This window comes from Dermacentor albipictus, chromosome 1 (genome assembly GCF_038994185.2).
Source record: "Dermacentor albipictus isolate Rhodes 1998 colony chromosome 1, USDA_Dalb.pri_finalv2, whole genome shotgun sequence".
NCBI lineage: Eukaryota > Metazoa > Arthropoda > Arachnida > Ixodida > Ixodidae > Dermacentor > Dermacentor albipictus.
The window spans coordinates 464986585-465012264 of NC_091821.1; the positions used below are offsets into that span (position 1 = coordinate 464986585).

Sequence of the window (25680 nt, forward strand, 5' to 3'; positions counted from 1 at the left end):
AAAGTCATTTGTATCCAGCAGCACGAAGTTTACGCAAATCTATGCGCTAGCTATCATTATCATGCTGGCTAAACTACAGTGCTTGCAGCTTCTGTAGACACTATATATAGACAGATTTCCCCGTCGTAATATATTTGGCAAACTCTGTAGGATGATCGAACTACCGCTTGTGGTGGTCGTGCTGCTACGTTTCTTTAGCTATATCGGCGCTGCGACCTACCCCATTGTTTCGAGACGTTTACGTATGCGAATGATGTCATCTGGAGTAGATACGGCCAAGAAAGAAAGCTGACCGCTGTAATCACTGGCGATTTCAACATACATACTTGTTTAGGACGTGAACAGTGATCGTTTATTTCTACTACAGTTGTACCATTGCGTACAGCCACACACACACACATACACACACACACACACAAGCACACACACACACACACACGCACACACACACACGCACGCACACACACACACACACACACACACACACACACTTTGTGTGTGCTGTGCTGTGTAATACTAATACTTGCGCCCACTGTTTAATGAGTGCACAGCGGACCATGTTGTGATCTTTGCTTTGTTTCATGGAATGTTGCTGTGCCGCTATACGCAGGAGGGAAAAATTAGTCGCGTATGCGTTGCGTCGCGTCGCGTCTGAGCAAACGCGACGTACATTAATTTGGTCAGTAATTTTAAGTAGCAGGTGTTTCTTTTGAATGAATCCGCCGTGGTTGCTCCGTGGCTATGGTGTTGGGCTGCTGAGCATGAGGTCGCGGGATCGAATCTCGGCCGCGGCGGCCGCATTTCGATGGGGGCGAATTGCGAAAACACCCGTGTAATTATATTTAGGTGCACGTTAAAGAACCCCAGGTGGTCGACATTTCCGGAGTCCTCCACTACGGCGTGCCTCATAATCAGAAAGTGGTTTTGGCATGTTAAACCCCATAATTTAATTCGAATAATAACATAGTGCTTTAATATAGCTTGTAGCATATTGTGCAGTGATACTCCTTCAGCTGGCTTGCGCAAATAGGCGATCAGTGAAAAAAAAATTCTGGGGTTGTACGTGCCAAAACCATGATATGAATATATGAGGCAAGCCGTATCAATTTTTGACTATCTGGGGTCCTTTGACGTGCACCCAATGCTCGGTACACGGATGTTATTGCAGTTCGTCCTCGTTTAAATGCGGCCGCCACGGGCGAGGCGAGCAGTACTTGCACGAGAAATTGAAACCCCCAAAAATTATGATTCCTAAAATTACAGAAATTAACTTTTGAACTAATCAATTTATAGCTCACATTGCAACTTGCAGTGTGGATCCGGTGAGTTCTCTGAAGATGCGCCTAGTAAGAATCCATTTTAAATATCCAGTGTAGACATAGGTACCATCAAAGTTTCGGCAGATTGCCCGCTCATGCCCTTTACTTGATCAGCAACGCGCAGTTCTACAGAGTGCCAGTCAGCTTCAAGTGTAATGCGATGGGCACGTAGTCGCGCAATTTGTGTAGGCATATGTCCCAGCCGGTGCCTGTCTCGGAACTCGGAATACCTGCTACAGTTTCTCTTCTTAAGTGCAGTGGGAGTTTTGGTCGACTTTGAGAGACGCGCATGTTGAGCGGTTTCCTCTGCATTTTCCCCCAGCGCCCCTACGGGCTAGTGCTCTCTACTATGGGCACGGGGGAGAGTCGATGCCATAGCAAGTACACAATACTGGAGTTAGCGTAGTTTGCCTCCTAGTGCTAATTTATCAAGAGATATCTCACGGGCTGCGTACCCTTTTGTTTATTTGCGCGTGCATCCGAGGGAACTAATTTTTCCCTTTTTGTCAGAATGATAGTGACCACGAGGAAACTTTAGCGTCATTTAATGTAGAGAACTTCTTCTGTTATAGTTCTCAAGTTGTAAGCGCTGGTATGTTATGCGTCGTTCTACGTTGCCACTGGATATACCGCACAAAACTGTGTCGCAAGAGCGGCGTAAGATACTTTTTGTGGGAAATTTGTGCGTAGCAATTGAGAAAGTGGAGGGCTCTTACAGGTTGTGGTTGATGACGTAGTAGTCGTTGTAGTCGTTGTAGTCGTTGTCGTAGTTGTCGTTGTCGTAGTGCTTGTGGTCGTCGTCGTCGTAGTAGTAGTACTAGTAGTAGTAGTAGTAGAAGTAGTAGTCGTCGTGGTAGTGGTAGAGGTCGTCGTTGTGCTTGTGGTCGTAGTGGTCGTAGTAGTAGTAGTAGTAGTTGTAGTCGTGGTAGAAGTAGAAGTCGAGGTCGTCGTAGTGCTAGTGGTCGTTGTCGTACTAGTAGTCGTGGTAGTAGTAGAAGTAGACGTCGTCGTCGTACTCGTTGTAGTCGTGGTAGTAGTAGAAGTCGTCGTCGTCGTCGTACTCGTTGTAGTCGTTGTAGTAGAAGTCGTGGTTGTCGTCGTACTTGTGGTCGTAGTGCTGGTCGTAGTAGTAGTAGTCGTTGTAGTAGAAGTCGTGGTTGTCGTCGTACTTGTGGTCGTAGTGCTGGTCGTAGTAGTAGTAGTCGTTGTAGTAGAAGTCGTGGTTGTCGTCGTACTTGTGGTCGTAGTGCTGGTCGTAGTAGTAGTAGTCGTTGTAGTAGAAGTCGTGGTTGTCGTCGTACTTGTGGTCGTAGTGCTGGTCGTAGTAGTAGTAGTCGTTGTAGTAGAAGTCGTGGTTGTCGTCGTACTTGTGGTCGTAGTGCTGGTCGTAGTAGTAGTAGTCGTTGTAGTAGAAGTCGTGGTTGTCGTCGTACTTGTGGTGGTAGTGCTGGTCGTAGTAGTAGTAGTCGTAGTCGTAGTAGTTGTAGACGTCGACGTCGTCGTAGTGCTCGTTGTAGTCGTTGAAGTCGAGGTCGTCGTCGTACTTGTGGTTGTAGTGCTAGTCGTAGTAGTAGTAGTAGGTCTAGTACTAGTGGTGGCAATACTAGCGATAGATTGTGAGTCTGCCGTCGTTATTCGCCGTCTTGTAGTCGTTTCTTCTATCTCGGCTTTCGGTGTGGTCAAATCCCTAGCTTCCGTCATCCTGACTGCGGTCATCCGCGGTTCACTCCTTGTAACTCCGCCTGATGAATCGGCTGACCAGCTGGTACCTGCAAATATATAAAAGAAATGTTTTCTGGACGCTACAAACCTTAAATTCATCAGTGCGCGTTGTTCAAATAACGGAGTACGCGTGCACTTCGTTAAGGCTGCACCCTTAGCTCCCCCCGAGTTGATGCTTATAAGTTGGCTGAGCACTGGCGAAGCACATGAGGGAAAAACACGAATATGCAAAGGAATTAAGCTAACTCTTCAGCGTTGTGAGAAGCCTCTACACTGCAGCGCTTATCTCCTTGAGATCTCCATTGGGGTTTCTTATGGCTCGGCTTCTATTTATCCTGACCGCTCCTTTCATAGTTCAGATCGTTACACGGAAGGTTTAATACATTGCGACATCATAATCCTATTGCAAAACCCAGTATCTGCAGTGTCCAGTGCCATGCCGAATAAGGGCCCAGTGTCGCGCGCTGGATGCTGTGGGGGCAGGCGCGGCATACTGGGAGGCGCTGGGTACTGGTGTGCTTCAGTGCATGAAAGGACGTTTTGTTAACAAATTAAGTGGAACGCCAATGCATTTCTCCGCAAAGTTTCGGAATTTATATCTCGAAACTGATGTCATCTTGAAAATTCCTTTCAAGTGGATCCACCTTGCGAACTCCACGGCTAGAATTTGTAAACTGCAATATGGGCCATAATGTAATTAGTTGAGAACATAACTAGTACATTTTTAATAATTAGCCGATTTTGCATCTCAAATGTTTGTAGAAGTATTGTCCGCCGCTTCGAATAGATCAGCTCATGAACCAGAATTGTGATACCAGCCACAGACAACTCTTAAAGATTTGTGAAAGTGTTCGCTGAAACACCCTGTATTTATAGGCGAAGGCGGCTATGTGGGCACATACGCTTGCGCACAATGCTCAAAGTTTGCATCGCTATCCAATCATACAGTTCAGAAACTGTCGTTCACTGCTACGTAAAGCCACAGATGTATCGCTAACACAGAGGTCACGTTTAATAAAATAAGCCTTCTATAATTCCCGCGCCAGGGAATCTTCTTTTACCAAGAATGCGGATATGGAAAATATCTGGCTCACACGTGCAGGAATCGCAGTGAAAACAAATGTGCAATAATCTTATTCTTGACAGACAGCTCGTGTTCCCTTGTCCTATCGTTGACACAAAGGCCTGTCTGGCTGGTATACACCCTGCCGCAATTAAGTGGACTTTTGTACACCACACCGACCGCGCAAGTCACATACAAGGCCGTATGCAACTTGCATGTGACTAATAATAGTCTTATAGTAAAGACTAACAATAGGAAAAAAAAGAACAGAACGCCGACCAAAACGGGGAGATTTTGGTCGACGTTCTTTTTTTTTTGCGATTAAGCCCCTACTTCCCGACGAGACGAGATTCTTCGTAATCTTTATTTAACTAGGCGTAAGCGTTTGATTAAGCGTAAGGCAAAAGATCATCTAAATATTTCCAAGAGACAGCAAACAGCATTACCTTGGTTCAGTCTAGCTACGTGGCATTTCAATATTTTTAAATCTTGATGAATGATAGTTGGGACACCCTGTATACACACATACAACATACACGCTCTTTTCTCCCGTCCCCTCTCTACCTTTACTGCCTGACTAGGCTTCCCAAACTTCACACACATAGAATTTTTTGAACTAAGACACTTCTGAAGCTAACGCATAAAAAAACGCTTACTTTTTGCATAACGTGCTTGTAAAACTTAATACGCCGTCGTTATACTAAGGTTGCACTGCCTTGCATCCTCTTGCAACATCTTCACGGTTAGGAAAAGGGTCTGTTCAAAGCTCCGCCTTGTTGCAGTACCGAAGGCGTTACTACACTTTAGGAACACTGGCACAGCAACAGCAGCCAAGAGCTTGAAACAGCGTTTTCTATGTCCGTACATTCCGTTACGCGGAGGGGTGTGCCTCACTGTGCCATGATTTTATACATGGTTTATGCCACATGTGGATGCAACACGGAACATTTTTACTGCGACAACACTGAAGTCGTTATGCTACTGATGTGTTTCCTGTCATCGTGTCGTACACCTAAATAAGCAACCAGACATTGCTATGCACTCGAGAAGAAAAATAAATGGAGAATGCTTGCATGAAGAATACGCCATAGATGTTGATATGTGAAGAAAGAAGTCGACGTAAACTTAAGCATGGATAATGAAAATTCATTGAGTGAAGGAGTAAGCAAAAGAAAGCGATACAGTGCAAAACATTTCAAGAAGGTGCTTAAGTGAAAGTGAAAACCTGTCGTTACGCTCATAAAAAAATGTCGCTCGGTGGTTGTAGTCACTATGTAACTGTTTCAGTTTTCGAGCGACTGCGCCGTGCAGTCGTGTGTATTTAGCTGCAGCATTTAATGTAGGACTCATTAATTGACTTTTACTGCATTGGGTCACTGGTTATCTTAATACAGCGCCGAGGACAACCTAGACTGAACGTGCGGGAATTAGACTCATTAAAATTTTCAAATATTATAAATGACTGAATGTGAACTGCTACAGCGAGTGTTAGATCCGGCCTGCCATGGAAGACCGCTTGAAGTACCCGCAGTAAGCCAACCGGGCACTTCTTCCTTTTACAACTTGTTAATTTGCAAGCTCATCAATACCTACCCATATTTATTATTATATATCGATAGAAAAAAAGATTATGAGCTTTAGCATCCATTTTTCTACTTGTCCTTTCAAATGCAGAAATGTTTGATAATATGTTTGTTGTTTGAAGCTCATATTTTTTACCATTATATTCGATTACGAATTTACCTATTTGAGGTAAATAATGCAATGCGTGGGCCAATTAAGAACTCAGTAAGCGGAAAGGCAAAGTTTTTCGTTGTGTTTTGGCGGCCGAAAGAATGTCATTTATTCAGAAGGAGGAAACTATATAACTGGAAACGGTTACGCGGCTCAAAGAATCACAATTATTAGTTACGCTGCTTTTAACATTTAGTCAATTTCTCACTCCTCAGTTACCCGCCCCTCACCATCTGAAAATTGTCACTACTGCAGAAATAAGCATAAAATATGGACCATAGGCGATCAAGACGTTTACTGACCGGCACGTTCTGATGCACTTGTCGTGGAGCGATCTCGACTGCGAGGAACCATCCGTGGAGTCGCCTCTGCGAATTTGTAGGACAGGAATGGAGTAAAGAACTGATACTTCGCTTCTGTTCTTACGCACTTAGCGTCTCCCTCTGGTGCATTCTTAAAATAACACCAACTTTATCCTATGGCCTATGAGTCTTATACTGTATTAGTATTGCTGTATAGCATAGCATAATTAATACTGGAATTATTATTACCTCAACTTTAGTCAATAAGGGCACTGTGCATTCACGAAGTAACATGATCTTGGGCTGTAGCGCGAAGTGACACGGACACAGACTAGAAGCAGACAGGACAAGCAGACAAACAGGTCCGTGTCACTTCGCGCTACAACACAACATCATGTTACCGTACCAACTTGTCCAACTTTCTATTCTTTTGCATTCATGAAGTGTTGCAGAAGCTTTTACTGGAGCCTATAGAGTACTGAATCAAGTCTTTTGTTTTTGTAGTGCGGCCATGAGAACGAAACAAATACTGTGTTGATTTTGCACCTTTTACTATCTGATCAAAACTTATGCGATTACACGGGTATTCTAATTACTGTGACGTCATGCGAACCCTAAGGCGCGTCCGCTCGATAAACAGGCACGGTGCGGCCAGCTACGTCGCGCCGCGGACAATAGGCGGGCGCGTCTCGGCCGAGTTTACAGTTGCAACCGTTTTCTTGGTGAGGGCGCCACTGCTCGGGGATACTTTCGCGACTTCGCGCCGGGGCTAAGCGGGCGTTGGGGCTCACGTCCGAACGTGTTTGCCTCATGTTATACACGTTCATCTCGTGATTTTTCGCGTGCGTGTGTGAGAGCACGTCGGTTCGCGTCAGAACGTGTTTGTCTCGTGCGATATGCATTCATCTCGTGCTTTTTCGGGTGCGTGTGTGTGAGCAAGTTTGCCTGTGCTTGATGTGCTTCGTTAAGGCTCTTCGGTGTCCGTGTGTGCCGTAGCCAGCCTCGTTCATGTAGCGCGATGCCGCGCAACTGTTGTGTGCCACTCTGCGAGACAAATGCCAAAAAGGACCCGACTGTGAGATATCACGAGTTCCCCAGCGACTTGGAGCGTCGAGAAGCGTGGCTGAAAAAAATCTCTCGCCAAGGAGTGACGGGAAAAGGAAGCAAGTGCGAACAGAGCGACAGGTCTCTGGTATGTTCCCGGCACTTCACAGAAATTGACTATAAAAAGAACACGTTGCTTAGGCTCCTGCTTCCGACTGCAGTACCGACCGTGTTTCGCAAATATCCACAGTACCTTTCCCCCAAAATCCAGAGTATCATAGAATTTCTAACGCTATGGTCTGATGCAGAAGCAGATCTTGAACTAGCACCAGTAGCTTTTCTGGCTGAGTGCATTGTACGAGCTAGTGAAGAAAAGGTATGAACAGTTTTTTTTTTTAGCGGACACAAATCTTGCTTTAAATTGAGCTTAATGAGTGTGACCTTAATGTTTTAACCTTTTAATTGACCTTAATGCGAGTGCTTCGGAAGTTCCACAGCCTGTTCATAACTTCGCGCTGCATAACTTTATTTATACTGGCACGACTCTTTGAGCAGAGCCCTTCCTTATGACGACGATCAAGTTGTTGCTTTATAAATTATTTGACATTGGTTTCCAGGTACCATGCGAATTGTGCAAGACCCTGCTGGACGCACCAGAGCCAACCGGACCATTCTACGGGCTGATAGCAAATATGGACAACGGAGGCTTGACATACCCTAAAATGGAAGTTGTTAAGCTTTGCCAGCTGACTTGCATCTTTATTCAGCGGGTCATGAAGACAGATAGGATTCGAAAAGGCAGCAATCTGTGCCACCTGTTGATGTCAGCATTACTTCCACATTTCACACAGTGTCGGCAGTTAATGTGTGGGAGAAAGAAGCATGCTCACACTGAGGAGCTTTGCAAAATATTCTTGAGGAAGTTGCTGCGGCCCCTCTTAGCCAACTGGGCTGGGAATGTTAATTCAACGGTGGAGCGACCTTTGGTGTTGTCGCATAAACCTCTTTCAAACAAAGTTCTCCGTTTGTGAATACAAGTGAATATATTATTCCTTGCTTATGACAATGCAATAAAGGTATCAAGCTGCTGGCTGATACTTTTCTTGGCTCCAGCTGCACTTGTAAGCTTCCGACAACTTCACCTGTATTGAATTGTTTGCTTTAATTAATTACTTAAATGTGGACATCCAGGCATGTAGCCAAATGTTCTTTTTTGTTGGACAGGGCATGAGGTGATTTTGACGCCAAGCAAGATGTGGAAGGGGGGAGGTGCTGTTGGGCGATTCACGGCTGCTTTTGCATCGAGCGGCCGTGGGCGAGTCGTACTTTCAGGAATACTGGCAAGAGGGAGTAAAAGTTAAACTTCGTTAAAAGGGGCGCCCTCCTTAGATAAGCTCCAGCATCACTGAATATGCTTCGTCTTGATGAGAACCAATCTACTGATGATTATTTGCAATGACAAGAGTTTTCATTACATCTAAAATAGTTTGCATTACTTGGGAAACTCGGTACAAGTTCTCCGTATGTAAAGTTCTTACATTGCGTACGTGTTCACGAGAAGTGAATAAAAATACCGATAGACTGCTTCAAGCAGAACTTCTCGATGGAAGTGCGTTACCTGCTCGTGTATCGTACGGGCAACCGTCACGGATAGCGTTCAGGCGTATGCTAGAACAGATTTCCACCCCTGTAACAATCTGTTGGCGTCTGTGGCGTAATCAGCACTTCTAATGACGACTTAAATATTTTATCTGCAATTTCTAAATACAAAACGCGTTATTTGTGCCCTGATTGGAGTGGAGATCGCCCGTGCCGACGCAGCTGTGAAGGCGCTCTCTATCAGCAGCCGTCCCCGAGCAGTGGCACCGCTGCGGGCGAAAGGAGAACTAGGCCCGAGAAGCCGTTCAGCCGCGACGCAGCGGGCCGCACCCTGTGCTTTTGCATCGAGCGGCCGTGCCTACGGTGTCATCGAATATGAGCCACTGTGGGGAACGTGCAATGAGCCGGTGGTGCCGCAGTGCGGTAGCAAGCGCGCGCGCTTCGCGCGCTCAGTGCAGCAGCCGGCCCGTGAGTCAAGCCGTGTCAGGTTTTAACGCGATAGCGTTAAGGAGCTCGTGTCGCAGAAAAGCCGGTGTCGTCGGCGTCGGTGTCGGCGTCCGCGGCGTTGACCGTGAGCGATAAATCACGGCAGGCACTTCATAAATAAAAAGCAACTTCCAAGATGTGCTGGGTGGGAATCGAACCAGGGTCTCCGGAGTGTGACACGGAGACGCTACCACTCAGCCACGAGTTCGATGCTTCCAAGCGGTACAAACGCGCCTCTAGTGAATGCGGTGTTGCCTTCGAAACTAGCCGTGGAAAGTTATACTGCGGTGTATATCGGTAATTATGAACATGTAACTTACAGAAGTCGCAATTACACGAGTAGCGAAGCGCGTTTCCGCTGCATTTCTTCTGCGCTTTTGAGTGGAGCTTTGCAGTGTCACGTATGAACTGCTGCGTCGTGAACTGTGCCAATAGCTACAACAGCTGCCCACCTGGAACGAAGTTTGAATGTTTTCCGGCACGACCATGCTTCAGAGACCAGCGGTAACGCTCGATTCGCAGTGTACGCCACGTGAAGTATAAGTGCTCGCGGACATCTACAAACTCCATGCGGTCTTGAAAGGTGGTAATAACCAAGAAAGTGCTAATCACCGACCAATATCCTTGCTTCCGATTCCATCAAAAGTGTTTCAAAGCGCTATTAATATCAGATTAGAATTTTTTTTCGATAAGTGCAATGTCATAAGTGACGCGGAGTTTGGCTTTCAAAAAGACAAGTCCACCGAGCTTGCATTAATCGGTATAAAAATGAGATACTAAATCGTTTTGAGGGAAAACTATACATGCTTGGACTGTTTGTAGATTTCCGTAACGCATCGGATACCGTGTGCCATAGCGGTCTTCTAGAAATACTTGATTATTACGGTGCCGGTAGTATTGCCAATACAGAATTACTTGACATATCGTCACCATGAGCTGTGGTTATTAATCAGGAGACATCCTCGCATGCCAAGGTTAACAAAGATGCCCCACAAGGATCTATACTTGATTTACTGGTATTCATAATTTACGTAAACGATCTGTGTCACATTCCGGATTCTCCTAAATTAATTATGTGTACTGATGACACTAATATTTTTTTTTTGTTGGTGCTTCAATTGCTGACCTTTGTGGGACCGTAAATACATATCAAATTAAGCTTTCTTGGCTTAAAATAAACAAGTTGGGGCTCAAGGCTAGTAAACCTAAATCCATGTTGTTTGCAGATATCAATAAGCCACGAAATAATAACTTAGATATCTTTTTTTAAGAGTCAGACGCTACAGCAAGTTAAGGTTCAGTCTGGGCGTATGACTCTAGGAAGACCTGACCTGGAATGAACATATAAATAAATTAGCAGTTTAATTAAGCAAAAGTGTTGGATCTATGTACAAATTAGGTCAGTTATTACCACTATGGCTCGAGATCGCTTGTATTATACTCTTTTCTCGGCTCAGTTACTGCGCGTTGATATGGTGTACAATGACAGCACAGAATTATATAACATTACTGACATTACAAAAGAAGGTACTGCGAATATTTTAGGGATATGGCGACCTACAAGGTCGCAGCACGTGTGCGCTATCTTCAAAACATTTCATATTGCAAGCTAACCAAATCTATTATTTCAAGATCGCTTTTTTATCCAAAAAAATTTTTCTATACCTCATGTACAGTTCTTTTCGATGTGTTTAATACTGCCTCCATGCACTAAGCACAAGAATACCGAGAATTATAACTACCTATGGTCGGCAGCACATTCAACACCAAATAGCCAGTCTGCTCAATAAACTTTCACACGGTGATATATGTTCGAGGTGTTATCTATGCACATGTCTTGGGAGGAGTTGAAGATGCGCATGCGTCGGAGGTTATGAGCGGCAATGTAAATTTCAATAAAATACAGTTGAAAGTTCAGCGTCCGTCCGTGTCTAACCCCTTTTCCTTGTGTGCGCGTCCTTTGTGTTTCGCTGGTACCCGCTTTTTTCAAAATTTTCAACTTCAATAAACTTGACAAAATTTTAGACCTAAATAAAAAAAACATCCCCAAGATAGGTTGAAACAAATTCTTATAGAAAACTGTATCGGATATGTTTAAGTACAGTTTTAGGGTTAAATAAAACTTCCATATGGCTTTTTATCTTGCTCTATGTTCACAGTGTGCTTTACTTTTATTGCTTAACGCACATTATTTCTATTTATTTATTTATTAAATACTGCGGATGCGTGGTCCAAACAGGGAGGGCGACATATGTTACATACAATAAAAATAAGATTGAAAAAAACTAACAGATCCATAAAAAATGAGATTAGGATGTCGATTGAATTATACAATTCCATTCAGTTAAGGTCCGAGGAAAAAAACAAAACCTATAGGTGTTCGTTCTTCCAAAGTAAAGAGTTCATGTCTGCGGTGACGTGTAGTTCTGGTTGATAACTGTGATAAATATTCAGATGGGTCGAGGGATAAATTGTTAGTGCGAAGTAGTTTAAGGAATTCAAGTCTCTGTTTCTTCGTTCCAAGCTCGAGTGGTTCCATGTTGTTAATTTCCATAAGTGCGGTGGGGGAATCAGATCTTGAAAATTTGTTAAATATATATCTGACCGCTATTCTCTGAATTCTCTCAAGATTACTAATATTAGCTCTTGCCTACGGATATGAAACTATATATGCATATGCCAGCTTAGGTCTAATTAGGGAGAGGTAGCATAATATTTTAACGTTAGAAGGGGCTTTCTTAAGCTTGCGTCTTAAAAGGCATAGTTTTCTGAAGGCTGAAGCATAAGTGCTAGTTATGTGATCGTTCCATGGTGGTGTATTGTTAAGGGTCACTCTTGGGTTTTTATAACTAGTGACTTCATGAAAAGGTGACGAATCTAACTTATACGTGTAAAGCAAGGGTGATTTCTTGTGTCTCAATCGCAGAAGTACGCTGCTATCTGTGTTCAGTGTCATTCCCTATAGCACCTGCACCATGCAAAAATATTACTAAAACTACAACATAAACTAGTTTGATCATGGATACAAACAATTCTTTAAGGAGCACAAATCATCGGCAAATAATCGAATCTGTACATCACCTTCAACCATGCTAACAATATTATTAACACATAGAACAAAAAAAAAAAGGAGGGCCCAAGACACTGCCCTGGGCAACCCCCGATGTGACCGGAAGGCTTCCCTATTTTTCGTCATTTATCTCAACGAATTATTTCTGGTTAGACGAATAAGCAGATACCCTAAAGATAAAATCTGAGAGATTCCTGAATTTTCAAGTTTTAGAATTAATTCATTGTGCGTGACTGTATCGAATGCCTTACGGAAGTCAAGGGAAAATTATGTCTATTTGTCCATTCTTGTCAAGGCTTGATGCAAAAAAAAAATGAACTGCAGTGACCAGCTGTGTGACAGTCAAATACCCTCTTCTGAGCCCATGCTGAAAGTTAGTCAGAATGAATACTTTTCTAGATATTTGGCTATGGTTTTTGCTATGATATGTTCGACGAGTTTGCAGCATGATGACGTTAACAAAATCGAATGGTAATTTTCTACAAGTACACAGACACATTTTTTTATGAATTGGTGCAATTAGGGCTGTCCTTCAATCACTCGGTAATTCAGACAATATGAAGCATAGATTATTATAACAAGGAACTTTGATAAGGCTAGAGCATATCTACGCAGAAACAAGTTATTGATGTTGTCAGGCCCACCTGAACATTTGGGTTTTAGGTTCAACACCATAGAGAGTACGCAAGCATATGATATAACATTGACATCAAACGGTTGGTACACTGTGCAGTTACATGAAGAATCACTGGGATTCGAGAAGGCAGTGTGCAAAAAGCGTATTAAAGTGATGAGCAAGTTCTACCTTCTCCGCAACCATCTGTCCATTATTGTAATTTGGGATATTGGTTTCTTCTTCTCGGCAATGTAATTCCAAAATTTACTTAGATCATTGGTGATAAAGTCAGGCAGTGATGAGTTGAAAGGCAAGTGCAAGCTTGCCTTCCACTTCAGACATCGAGTTTGGCTCTTTTCAGGCTTTCTTTAATATCTTAATTTTGCGTTTCATATGAATGATGTTGCGATCGATCCATGGTGTTTGCTTGTGAACCTGTTTCTTGTTATTTGGTACGAACTTATCAAGACAAAACGACATGTGTCCTTAAAGCGGGTCCAAAGTAAGTTAACATTATTTTCATTGAACTCAGACAATTTTCCAGGTAATCAATCATGCATGCGTTGTTAGCGCCAGAATAATCTTTGGTAAAAGGGAAAGATGATTTTTTAGCTTTAGCACAGGAAACAAGTAATAAGAAAACACAAATAAGATAATTGTCAAATAGCCCCTGCTCGATCACCACCGTGAATTCAGCGAATTTGCGAGCAAAGAAAACAAAGTCTGAAACTGAAGATGAAGAACCTTCTACACGTATCGGGTAAAAAACAACTTGTCAGAGATCATGTGTTAACAATATATCAAAAAGTACATTAATATCCTGACTATGATTTGGCCCAGGCCGAAGGCTGTCTATTCCGGGCAACTTAAGATCACCTACAAGAATAATATTACTGTTTAAATATTTGTTCATACAAGGTCGTAATTGATGTAAAAATTAAGGAGGGGCGTCAGGAAGCCTGTAGGCTGCGAATAGAAGGGGGTATAGCCCCAAAGAGATACCTTTATACACGAACGTTCCAACGTAGGTATTATGCCTAAAACGACAGCTTCTATGTGCCTTTTAATTAGGTCCACCGCACCTCCTCCTCTAGAAGACCTATCCACGCGATAAACATTTTAGAAGGCATGAAAGATGTCTTGGTTGTTAATATCCTCGCGAAGCCAAGTTTCGATAAGATTGATGTGAGGGTTGTGTTGAACCAACCGTATTTCTAGGGAATCTGCTTTATTTTCAATATTTCTAGCATTAACATTAATTATTCGTAGTTGCTTTTTCCGTGACGTTTCATTGGTTCATGATTGTATTTGCCGAGGGCGACTAGCTGCGACCTGTACTCATTTGTTTTGGGATTCGTCTCAAAAGAGCACATCCCTGTCTACCTTGAGTTCGTCGCGTATAAGTGGCACCTTGTTTCCTTTAAGTTCATCGTTTCTTGCACTTTCTTATAGAAGCTTGCGGTTCTTCAAGGTAGATTGCGAGCAGGCATTCTGGATAAAAATACTAGTTTCCCTCAGGTTTTTTTTTCATTCTTCAGCATTTCTTTTGTCATCAAAATTCTGAATATACAGAATTACCAGTCGCTTGTGATCTTGCGTTCTTAATCTCTGAATACGATCGACAAAATCGCACTGTACATTCAATTTTTCATTAAACAGATCCTCAACAATTTCATCTTTGAGCCTTTATTCTGCCTTGTTTGGCATTTAAGGTATCCCATGAATGTACATTTGCACTGCGGCCTCGATCCTCAAGGTCTGTTAGCTGTTGAGCCTTGAGATAGAGTGAGAGAGATACAAATGAGAGAAAGGCAGGGAGGTTAACCAGACTTAAAACCTCCAGTTTGTTACCCTGCAATATGGGAAGGGAAAGGGGAAGTAAAGACAAAAAGAAGAGTGGTGACAAAAATAAAAGCTTGGAAAAAAATGAGAACGGACGGAATGGGATCAATATAGTATTTCTAATAGGCCACTGCCACGTAAAATGGCAAACAAAGCCTTGACCGACTTTCGGTGCGACGACATTTCATGTCGGCATTACAAGACTGACTGTTCTTAAGGTGGCCTGTCGTCAAGGCGTGCCAATGCGGTCGCTAGTGGCAGCCGGTGCGCGCTATATCGAGGACAGTGGCAAAATACATGTTCTGTAGTCTCCTCGCCACCGCAGTGACTGCAAGACGCGCTCTCGTCCATAAAGACTATACCGTCCATACCATACGAAGTTAATCATATTGTTACGTAGGAAGACGCAGGCGAAAAGCTGTATACAAGTATATTTACAAGGGAATACGCCGCACTCGGCCAAGAGGCAACAGCCCGTGCCAGCCTCCAATCGTCGTCGTCATCTTCTCACTGCTCGCCTCTTCGTCATTGCAAATACTGTTCGGTAGCACTAGCCCCGGCGGCAAAAGCGCCGTCCCGGAGCGACCGAAGACTGGACTCGGAAGCAGTGTAGTAGGCCTTGAGCCTACTGACGTGCACGACATCACTAGATGTCAGAGTAGAGGACGAGGTTGAACTCACAAGAGCAATTTCGTACGTCACAGGTGTCACCTGGCGCAGCACGCGGTAGGGCCCTGTGTATCGCGAAAGGACCTTTTCTGAAAGTCCGGCGTAACGAGAGGGCGACCACAGGAGCACGAGCGCACCAGGCGAAAACTGTACGTCATGGTGGCGGGCGTTGTACTGACGCTGCTGAGTGGTTTGCGAGTCCGTAAGTCGAGCACGGGCAAGCTGGCGTGCATGGTCGGCGAGGGCGATGGTGTCGCGCGCATACTCGCTTGTTGAGATCGCAGCAGGAGGAAGTGCCGTGTGAAGGGGCAAGGTCGGTTCGCGACCGTACAGAAGGTAAAATAGAGAAAATCCGGCTGTGTCGTGCCGGGAAGAATTATACGCAAATGTGACGTAAGGAAGGGCAATGCCCTAGTCGTGGTGGTCCTTGGAAACGTACTTGGACAGCATATCGCTAAGAGTACGGTTTAACTGCTCTGTCAGGCCATTGGTTTGAGGATGGTATGAGCTAGTCAGCTTGTGCTGAGTGGAGCAGGAACGCACAATGTCGACAATAACTTTCGAGAGGAAGTTACGACCACGGTCAGTAAGCAGCTGTCGCGGGGCGCCATGAAGTAAGATAATGTCACGCGAGAGAAAGTTCGTGACGTCAGTGGCTCAACTGGTAGGGAGTGCTCGCTTGATAGCGTATCGGGTGGCGTAATCACTTGCCACGGCTACCCATTTGTTCCCAGAGGACGACGTGGGAAAGAACCGAGGAGGCCTAATCCAACACGAAAGAACGGTTCCACAGGGACGGTGATCGGCTGGAGATGACCGGCAGGTAGCACCTGAGGTGTTTTCCAACGCTGGCAGGGATCACAGGCAGCAACATAGCATCAGACGGAGCGAGCGAGACCAGGCCAATAGAAGCGGCGGCGGACGCGGTCGTACGTGCGGGTTACCACAAGATGTCCTGCAGTGGGTGCGTCGTGCATCTCAAAGAGCACAGTCTGTCGTAGATGTTTTGGCGCGACAAGAAGACCAGATCCGTCAGGGAGGAAATTCCTTCGGTACAGAATGCCGCCCTGGAGGACATATCGGTGAACGAATGCGTCGGTAGGTGTAGAGAGCAGACGCTCGATGAGTGCTCGCAGTGATAGGTCTCGGTACTGCTCATCGGCGATGTGAGCGAAGGCAGACACAGAGAAAATGTCGTTGGTGGTACTACTGTTGACGTCCTCAGGCTCGTCTACCAGGTAGCGAGACGACAGTCAGCGTCCTTGTGTAGTCAGCCAGATTTGTAGGTGACAGTATACGAATATTCTTGGAGGCGTAAGGTCCAGCGATCAAGTCTTCCTGTAGGATCTTTCAGGGAGCATAACCAGTAGATCAAGCCAAGTCAATCAAAGTCAAGGGCGTGATGGTCTGTGACAACAGAAAAGGGTCGGCCATATAAGTATGGGCGGAACTTCGCAACCGCGCAAACTAGGGCCAGACACTCACGCTCAGCGATGGAATAGTTGCGCTCCAAGGGTGAGAGGAGCCTGCTGGCGTAAGCGATAACACGGTCGTTGCCGCACTGGCGTTGAGCCAGTACTGCGCCAATTCCGTGACCGCTGGCATCAGTACGCACTTCGGGAGGCGCAGAAAGATCGAAATGGGCCAGAACGGGAGGCGTTGTCAGAAGGTCGATTAGATGCGGGAATGCAGAGGCCTCGTTATCACCCGACTGGAAAGAGGGGCGTTTTAGAGCGCAGCTCTTTGGCGTCCGTTCCTGGGTTTCGCGTCGTCGTCGGCGTTGTCGTCGGCCTCGTAACCAGCTCCGCCCCCCTTTCATCCCCCCAGCGCTAGCAGCGACCGACTGATACCGCTGGATGCCGCTGACGCCGCTAGAGAGTCAAGATAACGTGACTGCATAGAACACCGTCGCCGCCATGCAGAAAGAGGAGGAAAGGGTCCCCCCCCCCCCCTGTTCTTGTGTCGCGGATAGGGTGCTCTTCAGTTGCCGACGCGCCGGTTATTTCACGTAGGCCCCGGCACGTCGACGAATACGTGACCACCTTCCCACGGCTAGACCTGGTTCTTAGCGCTGCGGAAGCGAGGGTATCATATTGTTTGTGTCGGCATCGGCGGCGTTGTCCCTGAAACCAACTCCGCAGCTGGGGTTGACTCACTATCGGCGTCAGCGGCATCAGTCAGTCGCTGCTATCTCTTCCCTCCTCCCTTTATCGTGTTGTCCGCTTGCTGCGCGCGCTTCTGCCCCCATCGTTTGCCGCTGGGTGTGCACGCTGCCCCCCTCCCCCCTCTTCCTGCGAGTCTCCGGTTGTCAAAGCGCCGGCTCGAACTTAATTCCTTTCTTCGCTCCTCCTCCAATGCAACCCCTGTGCGGTGGCAATCAGAGAGCCAGATCGGTGGCGGCGGATCTGTATAAGTGCACCGCCCGAGCCGAAATTGCCGCTGCCGTTCGCCCTGTGCGGTGGCAATCAGAGAGCCAGATCGGTGGCGGCGGATCTGTATATGTGCACCGCCCGAGCCGAAATTGCCGCTGCCGTTCGCCACTGCGAAAAGAACTGTTAGTGGAGTCTTTGTTAAAGGAATACGTGTGAAAAATAAAAAAAAAATTCTGTGATAGCGCATACATGTGTTGCTCGATTTCTTTGCCTCAATCTATCGAAAAGGTGAAACAGCTTATTTGCTGCGCTCAAATTTCGCATTAGGAAGTAACGTAATCGTCGGTAATTTTTTTCTTCAAAAGCTCGGTTAGTGGTCGTGCTATTTCCGCGAAATTTTTCACGAAATGGCGGATGTACGAACAAAGGCCGATGAAGTTGCGTACATCCTTGATACACTTTGGAACAGGGAAGTGCGTAACAGCATCGGTCTTGCCTAGGGTCCGTGTGCCCTCCGTTCTCGTCAACGAGATGTCAAAGGATGGTAATCTGGCGACGGCCGCATTGGCACTTCGATGCGTTGATTTGCAGACCGGCTCGCTGAAAAACGTTTAGGACTGCTGAGAGGCGCTCGAGGTGCGTAGCGAACCTTGGGGAGAATACTATAATGTCGTTCAAGTAGCACAGGCACGTGGACCATTTGAAATCGTGAAGAAGGGAGTCCATCATGTGTTCAAAAGTGGCAGGAGCGTTACATAGACCGAACGGCATCGCTTTGAATTGATAAAGACCGTCGGGTCTCACAAAGGCAGTTTTCTCGCGGTCGAGATCGTCCGCGGCAATCTGCCAATAGCCGGAGCGAAGGTCAATAGAGGGGAAATAGCGAGCACCGTGAAGGCAGTCACGGGTGTCACCAATCCTAGCTAGGAGTTACACGTCCGTTTTGGTAATCCTGTTAAGGTGCCGATAATCCACGCAAAAGCGCCATGATCCATCCTTTGTTTTACCAGTACAACAGGTGACGCCCATGGACTACATGACGATTCAATAATGTTCTTGGCAAGCATTTTGTGAACTTCTGCGTGAAGAACTTGACGCTCAGCCGGTGACACTCGATACGGGCGGCGATGAATAGACGGGGCATCGCCGGTATTAATGCGATGTTTAACAGCTGTAGTTTGGGCCAAAGGACGATCGTTAAAGTAAAAAATATCGTGGTAGGAAAAGAGAACGCGGTAGAGTTCACGAGTGTGCTCGGACGGCATATCGGGCGCAATCATTTTCTGTAAATCGGTGATGGTACAAGTTGCCGACTGCGATGCTAGAGGAGGATCGACTCAATTGTCGTCTACTGCAATAGATGCTACTGAGTAATCCTCGAATGAGCAAAGCTGGGCCAGAGACATCCCGCGTGGCAGCACTTGTGTCGTCAAGCCAAAATTGACCACTGGCAGGCAGACGCATTTCGCCGTAATAGATAAAACGGTATGAGGTACCGTGATCGCGTGTGTAAGTAGGACGTCTTGCATAGGAGCCGCGATGTAGTGACCGTCGGGCACTGGTGGGGATGACACTAAGTCAACGTAAGTCAGTGCCGAAGGTGGCAAGCGAACGAAGCCGACGGAACTGAGGCGACTGGGGTGTGGTTCAGCGGGATACAGAACTGGCAGGTCAAGGCGGAAAGTATTGGCGGAACAATCGATGAGAGCAGAATGTGCGGAGAGGAAGTCTTAGCCGAGGATGATGTTGCGGGGACAGTGGGCGTTTACTGTGAACAGCACGATTGTTGAGCGATCGGCGAAGGAGACGCGGCCGGCACACATACCAATTACGGGGGCTGTTGCGCCATGGGCGACACGGACAACAGGCGTCGTGGCAGGCGTGATTATTTTCTTCAGGCGGTTACGAAGGCCAGCGCCCATTACCGACAAATGCGCCCCAGTGTCTATAAGAGCAGATACAGAAACACCGTCCACTTGCACGTCAAGAAGGTTCAGATGAGTGGGCAACGTCAGCAGAGGATTTGGTGGCGTAGGGAGCAATGCAGCGTCACCTCGAGGCGCTGCATCCTCTAATTTTCCGGCTGGGAGCGGCGTCCGAAGGGAGTCTACGAATAGGAGCGACGGGGCTGGGCAGAGCGAGATTGTCGTCGTTGGGGCGAAGGCGAACGAGAACAGGGGCGGTTCGGCGAAGGAGAATCAGTGGCGGCATTATGGGAACGTGCGGCATATGGACGAGAAGGGCCACCTGGGGGACGAGAGTAGGCGGTATAAGTAGACCGGGTCGGGGAACTCCAGCGACTGCTACAGTGCCGGAAAATGTGCCCGATTCGATGGGAGTGAAAACAAATCGGCTTGTCATCAGCAGTGCGTCATTCAGATGGGTTGCGGAAACGTGGTGGCTAAGAAGATGCGGGACGGGGCGACATCGAAGAAGCCGGGTGGGTATCAGGTCGATGGGCCGAGCAGATGGTGTGAAGACCCATGTTTTTGAACTCCTGGCGGACAACGGCCTGGATCAGGGAAACCGTGATTGCAGGTGCGTTGGTGGGGCTGAAGTCGAAGGCAGCCGGGTAGGCGGCCTCGATCTCACACCGGACGATCCTGGTAACAACGCCAGTGTTGGGACGAGGAGCGTCAGCACAGGAAGATGTCGCTGGGGTGTTGGGCAGACGGGCAAACTGCTGGTTGATATGTCGGCTTTAGCGACTTCCAGGCGGCGGCACTCCTTTATAAATGCATCCACCGTCACCACGTTGTTGAAAACGAGCAAGTTGAAGGCATCATCGGCAATGCCTTGGAGGACGGTAGGAAGGCTCGACGTACCGTCCAGAGCGAAGATCCGTGATGAGGTACAGGGAACGTCCACCTCCACCAGATATGTTACGTAAGAAGACGTAGGCGAACAGCTATATACAAGTATATTTACAAGGGAATACGCCGCACTTGGCGAAGAGGCAACAGCCCGCGCTAGCCTCCAATCGTCGTCGTCGTCTTTTCACTGCTCGCCTCTTCGTCATTGCAAATATTGTTCCGTAGCAATATGTTTAGTACACTGTAAACTATGGGCATTTATTGTTTGTGTGATCTCTATCTGTATTTTATTAAACATGCTGTCGAGACAGAAAGGGAGCGGTTTGGATCAGAGAGCAAACTGGTATAGACGATATTCTAATTGACATCAAGAGAAAAAAATGGAGCTGGGCAGGTCATGTAATGCGCCGGTTAGATAACCGTTGGACGATTAGGATGACAGAGTGGGTACCAAGAGAAGGAAAACGCAATCGAGCTCGACGGAAGACTAGGTGGGGCGATGAAATTTCCTATAGGAAATTTGCGGGCGCTTGTTGGAATTGGTTGGCGCAGGACAGGGGTACTTGGAGATCGCTTTGGAGATCGTCCTGCAGTGGGCCTAAAACAGGCTGATGATGATGATGAGTTCCAAAACCAGCTTCTCAGTTTTCAAGAAATTCGTTTGCAGTTCTTGGATTTCGTTTCGAAGAGCATCCTACCGCTCTAATAACTGTTTAAGCATTTCGGCCTGCTTGTGACAATATATGTATGCGGATTTACTTCTTTTCTTTGCTCGGCGTTAATACTTTATGTTGATATTTTTATATCTATAAAGACTATTGAGATTGTTAACTGATTAGCTGACTTTAAGCACTGTACATTGTTGCGGTTTGCCTACTTGTATATATACGTCTGCGTGCCGAAATTGATCTCCGAGCAAAATCCTCCGTCAGGCTGTATGTCCTTTCGCTTTTGCTTCGATTTCTGTTGATGTGCAGAAAGAAATCAATAAACAAATTCAACTATGAGAAAGGCCGTCGGAGTAAACAGTCTACAAACACAATGTGCATACCGCGATGTGCAGGAAATAGGTTAAGAATGCCAATCGCATTAAACAGGGTTGTGGCACCGTGATATTTTGCATTATCTAGATCATTTCATTCGACCTACGAATTTATTCCTAACCGGATGAGGCGGAATATGGTACGTTGTGCGCGGCATTACGTCAGTTTTTTTTTGTAATGACATCTTACGCTGTACTATCCCGCTCCGTGCGAGCTCTAACGTACGAGCACTCTGCCACGTCCTTTCGCGTTGCTCATACTGAGCCCGGTAGTACTGTATGTCACGGTGTCGCTGTAACGTGCATCAGAAAAAAATAACGGTACTTACTCCTTTCAAGGTCGGGCATACGGATGTCTTGCCAGAGTGAGCGGGTTATTGAAAATGGGAAAGAAAGACACCGTAGTTTTTTATAAATAACACTACCGTATTGCGTTAAACTGGCATTTTAATCTCGAATGCACACTATTTTCACAAACTCTACCATAGCCGGTCTCAGTTGGAGTACGTGAGACCTTACAGTGTTCAGATAGATTAGTTGTCTATAGTTTAATGTTCCACATCAGCACAAATAAATTTGATCATGTGTTAACGGAATTCAGTCATTATGATAATATTTCTTGATGATTACAAGATAGTCATTACTATTTGTAATGAATATAAGTTGAAGCAGCTCGAAGAAACGAGGACATAAACAAGAAAACAACTATGACAATGCCAGCGCGGACTGCCAACGGAATAAACTTCAGTCGGCAGCCAGACGAACCTACTCGTCCAAATCAAGTTGTGGCTGTTTGTAATATTATTCACCGGAATCGTCCTCCAATTACTCTTGCTTTGATTTTGAAGAAATATTGGTAGCCTGAAACATTTAAATTATGGCGTCACCATTATAGTAGCATCAACTTCAGCCACTTCGATAAAACCGGTTACCTTGACATCGTTATTTTCAGTAAAGATGCGTCGTACCGTCTGAAACTCGCTGTGATGTATATAAATAACAACGCCTGTACCATAGATCACAAAGCGCTCAATCTGTTGTCGCACCACAAGCAGCCATACGTATTAAGTCAATATAATCAATATATGGTCCTGCTTTTTTTCAATGTAATGTGTGCGTTTGAACTTTCTCATACTATTCAGACGAACTAAAGCGTGTTTCTTTACGCAGTGGCTGACATATGTGGCTGACTTTTAATACCACTTTTGTTATTGGCGATAATCTCTCACAGAGTAAAACAAATGACAAAAAGATGCTAGCTCTGCTCGAAAAGCCGCAGATAGGTACAAGAGCGAATTAGTATCACGAGGATGACGACAAAAAGGACGACAGCAACAAAAACGATAACTTTGCCACATGAAATAAAACACAGTTCTTGAATGTTTGCCTCGATATTCCATGCAAGTAATATTACAATGTGCTGCACTTTAAGTACAGAACGCTAAAAGTAACGGCAACCAACATGAAATTGGTAAATCCAACATTGAAAAAGGAATATACGGGTATTTAATTACAATGGAGATGTGGTCACTTCTAACACCATCATCCAGCGACTAGTTGCACGACGGTGATGCACTAAATACATGAATAGCCATAACTTTTTATCAGGCTTTACACCAACAAACCTTCGATGCGATAATGAATGAGCATTTGTTGATTTCGCGGCGCCTCAATACATTTTAATTGGACTCTATTACTGTTGCTAAGTGCGCCATTAACTGAGTTTGATACGCCCGCAAGGTCGTAACATGCTCAGCAAGTTTTTTTGCAGCAGTTACCCAACTGAATAACGTCGATTTGCATGTGAATTCACAGCGCTACACACATTGAAAATTGACCCTACTAGTGGGCATTATACTTGTGTGGCTGTCATACGGGTCGTTACCATGTTCTTAACTTTCTGATGAGAACCTTGGGGGCACTTGTCTATATGGCGAATTTTGAGGCTTTATCGTTTTAACTTACCTCGTTTAAATAGAGGACCTCATAATCGCACTTTATTTGAGACATTCATCATTGAATTAGAACTCTCTATAGAGGAAATACTGTAACTGAACAGCCTCCCTATTACTGCAATCTCACTATATTAGTGCAGACAGAAACCTCCGGTGAGAAAATGCGTGACGAAGTTTGAATTATGGCAAGTCGCAACAGATACCGATACGGCAGGTCGCGGGAGATGCTTGACGAACCAATATCTGCCGCGCCGTACCACTGTCTGCCGCAGAGCGCAGAAATTCAAACTTCGTCGCGATTTTCGTCGTCGCGGGGCACTTCCGAAGAACGCAGTAGCAGAGCCGCCTAGCTCCCTTGATGTTCCCGGGACCTCAGTTTTGATATGGCCTGAATGGAGCGTTGAAATTCGATGAATGAGTTTCTCCAAATAAAAACAGTTTCGAATACACAAGAAAAGAGATTGCATTAAGATGTGAATGCCTCCAAGTTTACCATAAAAGTTACCAAGTTATAAAAAAAAATGTACCACGTTTCTTTATCATTACCTGTTTCAAGCTTGCGTTAATATCGACAAAGTATACCTGCCTCCTCTAGCAACCCGCTTGCAGAACGCCAGATTCACTGCGCACATAGTCTTAAAGGAAATGTATCGAGTAAAAGAAATCCTTTATAAAAAGAACCAATAGTTGCAGTTGGTAATTTCACCTCTCTCTCGTGACACTGGTATGAAACTACCTTCCTGATGATTAGAATATTGATTAGAAGGAAATATCCACTACCAAAAGTATGTTCAATTAAATAAAAAAGCACGAAGACGTACCAAAGCTAGTGGTCGTTTCCACGTCCTCCATGGTATCTGTAGAAAGAACGCGTAATAGTGGGTCACATTTGTACAACGATCAGCGAATGAGTGGTGCAGAATTATGAAGCCAGCTTTTCGATCTTATGTTCTTAGCTTCTCGCACGAAGTTTCTAAAGTTGGCGTATGGTGACCCCACGAAGACACTTAAGGAATTCGCCATGATGCACTCCGTAAATTACAGCAACAATGAAACAATTTTTTACGCCGCCACCGCTTTATATATTTGTGTTATTATTATTATTATTTGTTATTTAATGCCAACATAGTGCTGCAGATTCCGAAATCAATCGCCATTTGAACCTGTCCATTGACTGCAAAGCTGCGAATGATATATTTTAATACTTACTCGGCTCATAGCTCATCTCTAGAAAATAAGCAAAAGAAATAAGATGTTTAGCAAGCCTCTGAACTGTAACATGGCAGTCGCATGGAATCCCATGCTAAGCGAATTCAACGAGTTCAAATTTCTGTAGAAGTAAAGTTTCAAATGAAAAGCGAACGCTTAATCTTTGTGGCTTGTAATCGCGCGCAATGACACCCTGCAAAACAATGCAGTGTCATGCTGTGACGCCGAACTACAGATGCCGGGACCGCTGAAATACGTAAAGCTTTCAAATGGGATGCGAGATCAAAACACAGTGATTATTTCATACAGATTTTCCTTAATAGGCCGCGGTAGCAATGGCGCTATCCGTTCCATTACCCTGGTTGACCGTCGGTGAGAAGTAATACGTATTACCATACAGTTGACCGCGGAAATTCTTCTTCCCAAGCACATAGACTTCGCCTTTTCTCTTAATCACAGCTACATACAACATCCTTTAGCACTTCTACGCTCTAAGATACACTGACCCTTTGCATTACTTAACGTTGCATTTTCGATTGTTCAACCTGAATTAGTAGAAGCGACACAAGCAGGAAGTACGACAGTGTGCATCGTAGGAGCGTGCACCAACCAATCAGGATATTGAACATAATATTAGCGAACGTGAGTGGCACGTATATATCTCTTACGAACTAAACGGCTTGTAATCACAAAGCCTCTTTTAAGTAACGCTCGTCTGCTATTGGCTATTTACACCGCGGTCATCCCGTTATATCATCCGTCGGGAAGTCGAACAAGTTGAAAATGCCGACGGCCTGCTCACCTGCGACGCTTAGCAAAGCTA

General features: G+C 45.5%; 1 protein-coding gene across 1 annotated transcript in view; it reads right to left on the reverse strand.

Moving 5' to 3' along the window:
• LOC135905631 (location of vulva defective 1-like) overlaps positions 1-25680 on the reverse strand; it is a 99132-nt gene that overhangs the window by 49995 nt on the left and 23457 nt on the right. The window contains exons 4-8 of the mRNA XM_065436590.1: positions 24858-24875; positions 24470-24505; positions 22023-22049; positions 6141-6206; positions 2036-3088 (exon numbers count right to left, since the gene is read on the reverse strand). Coding sequence (XP_065292662.1) covers positions 2036-3088; positions 6141-6206; positions 22023-22049; positions 24470-24505; positions 24858-24875 — 1200 coding nt within the window. The remainder of the gene's footprint in view (positions 1-2035; positions 3089-6140; positions 6207-22022; positions 22050-24469; positions 24506-24857; positions 24876-25680) is intronic.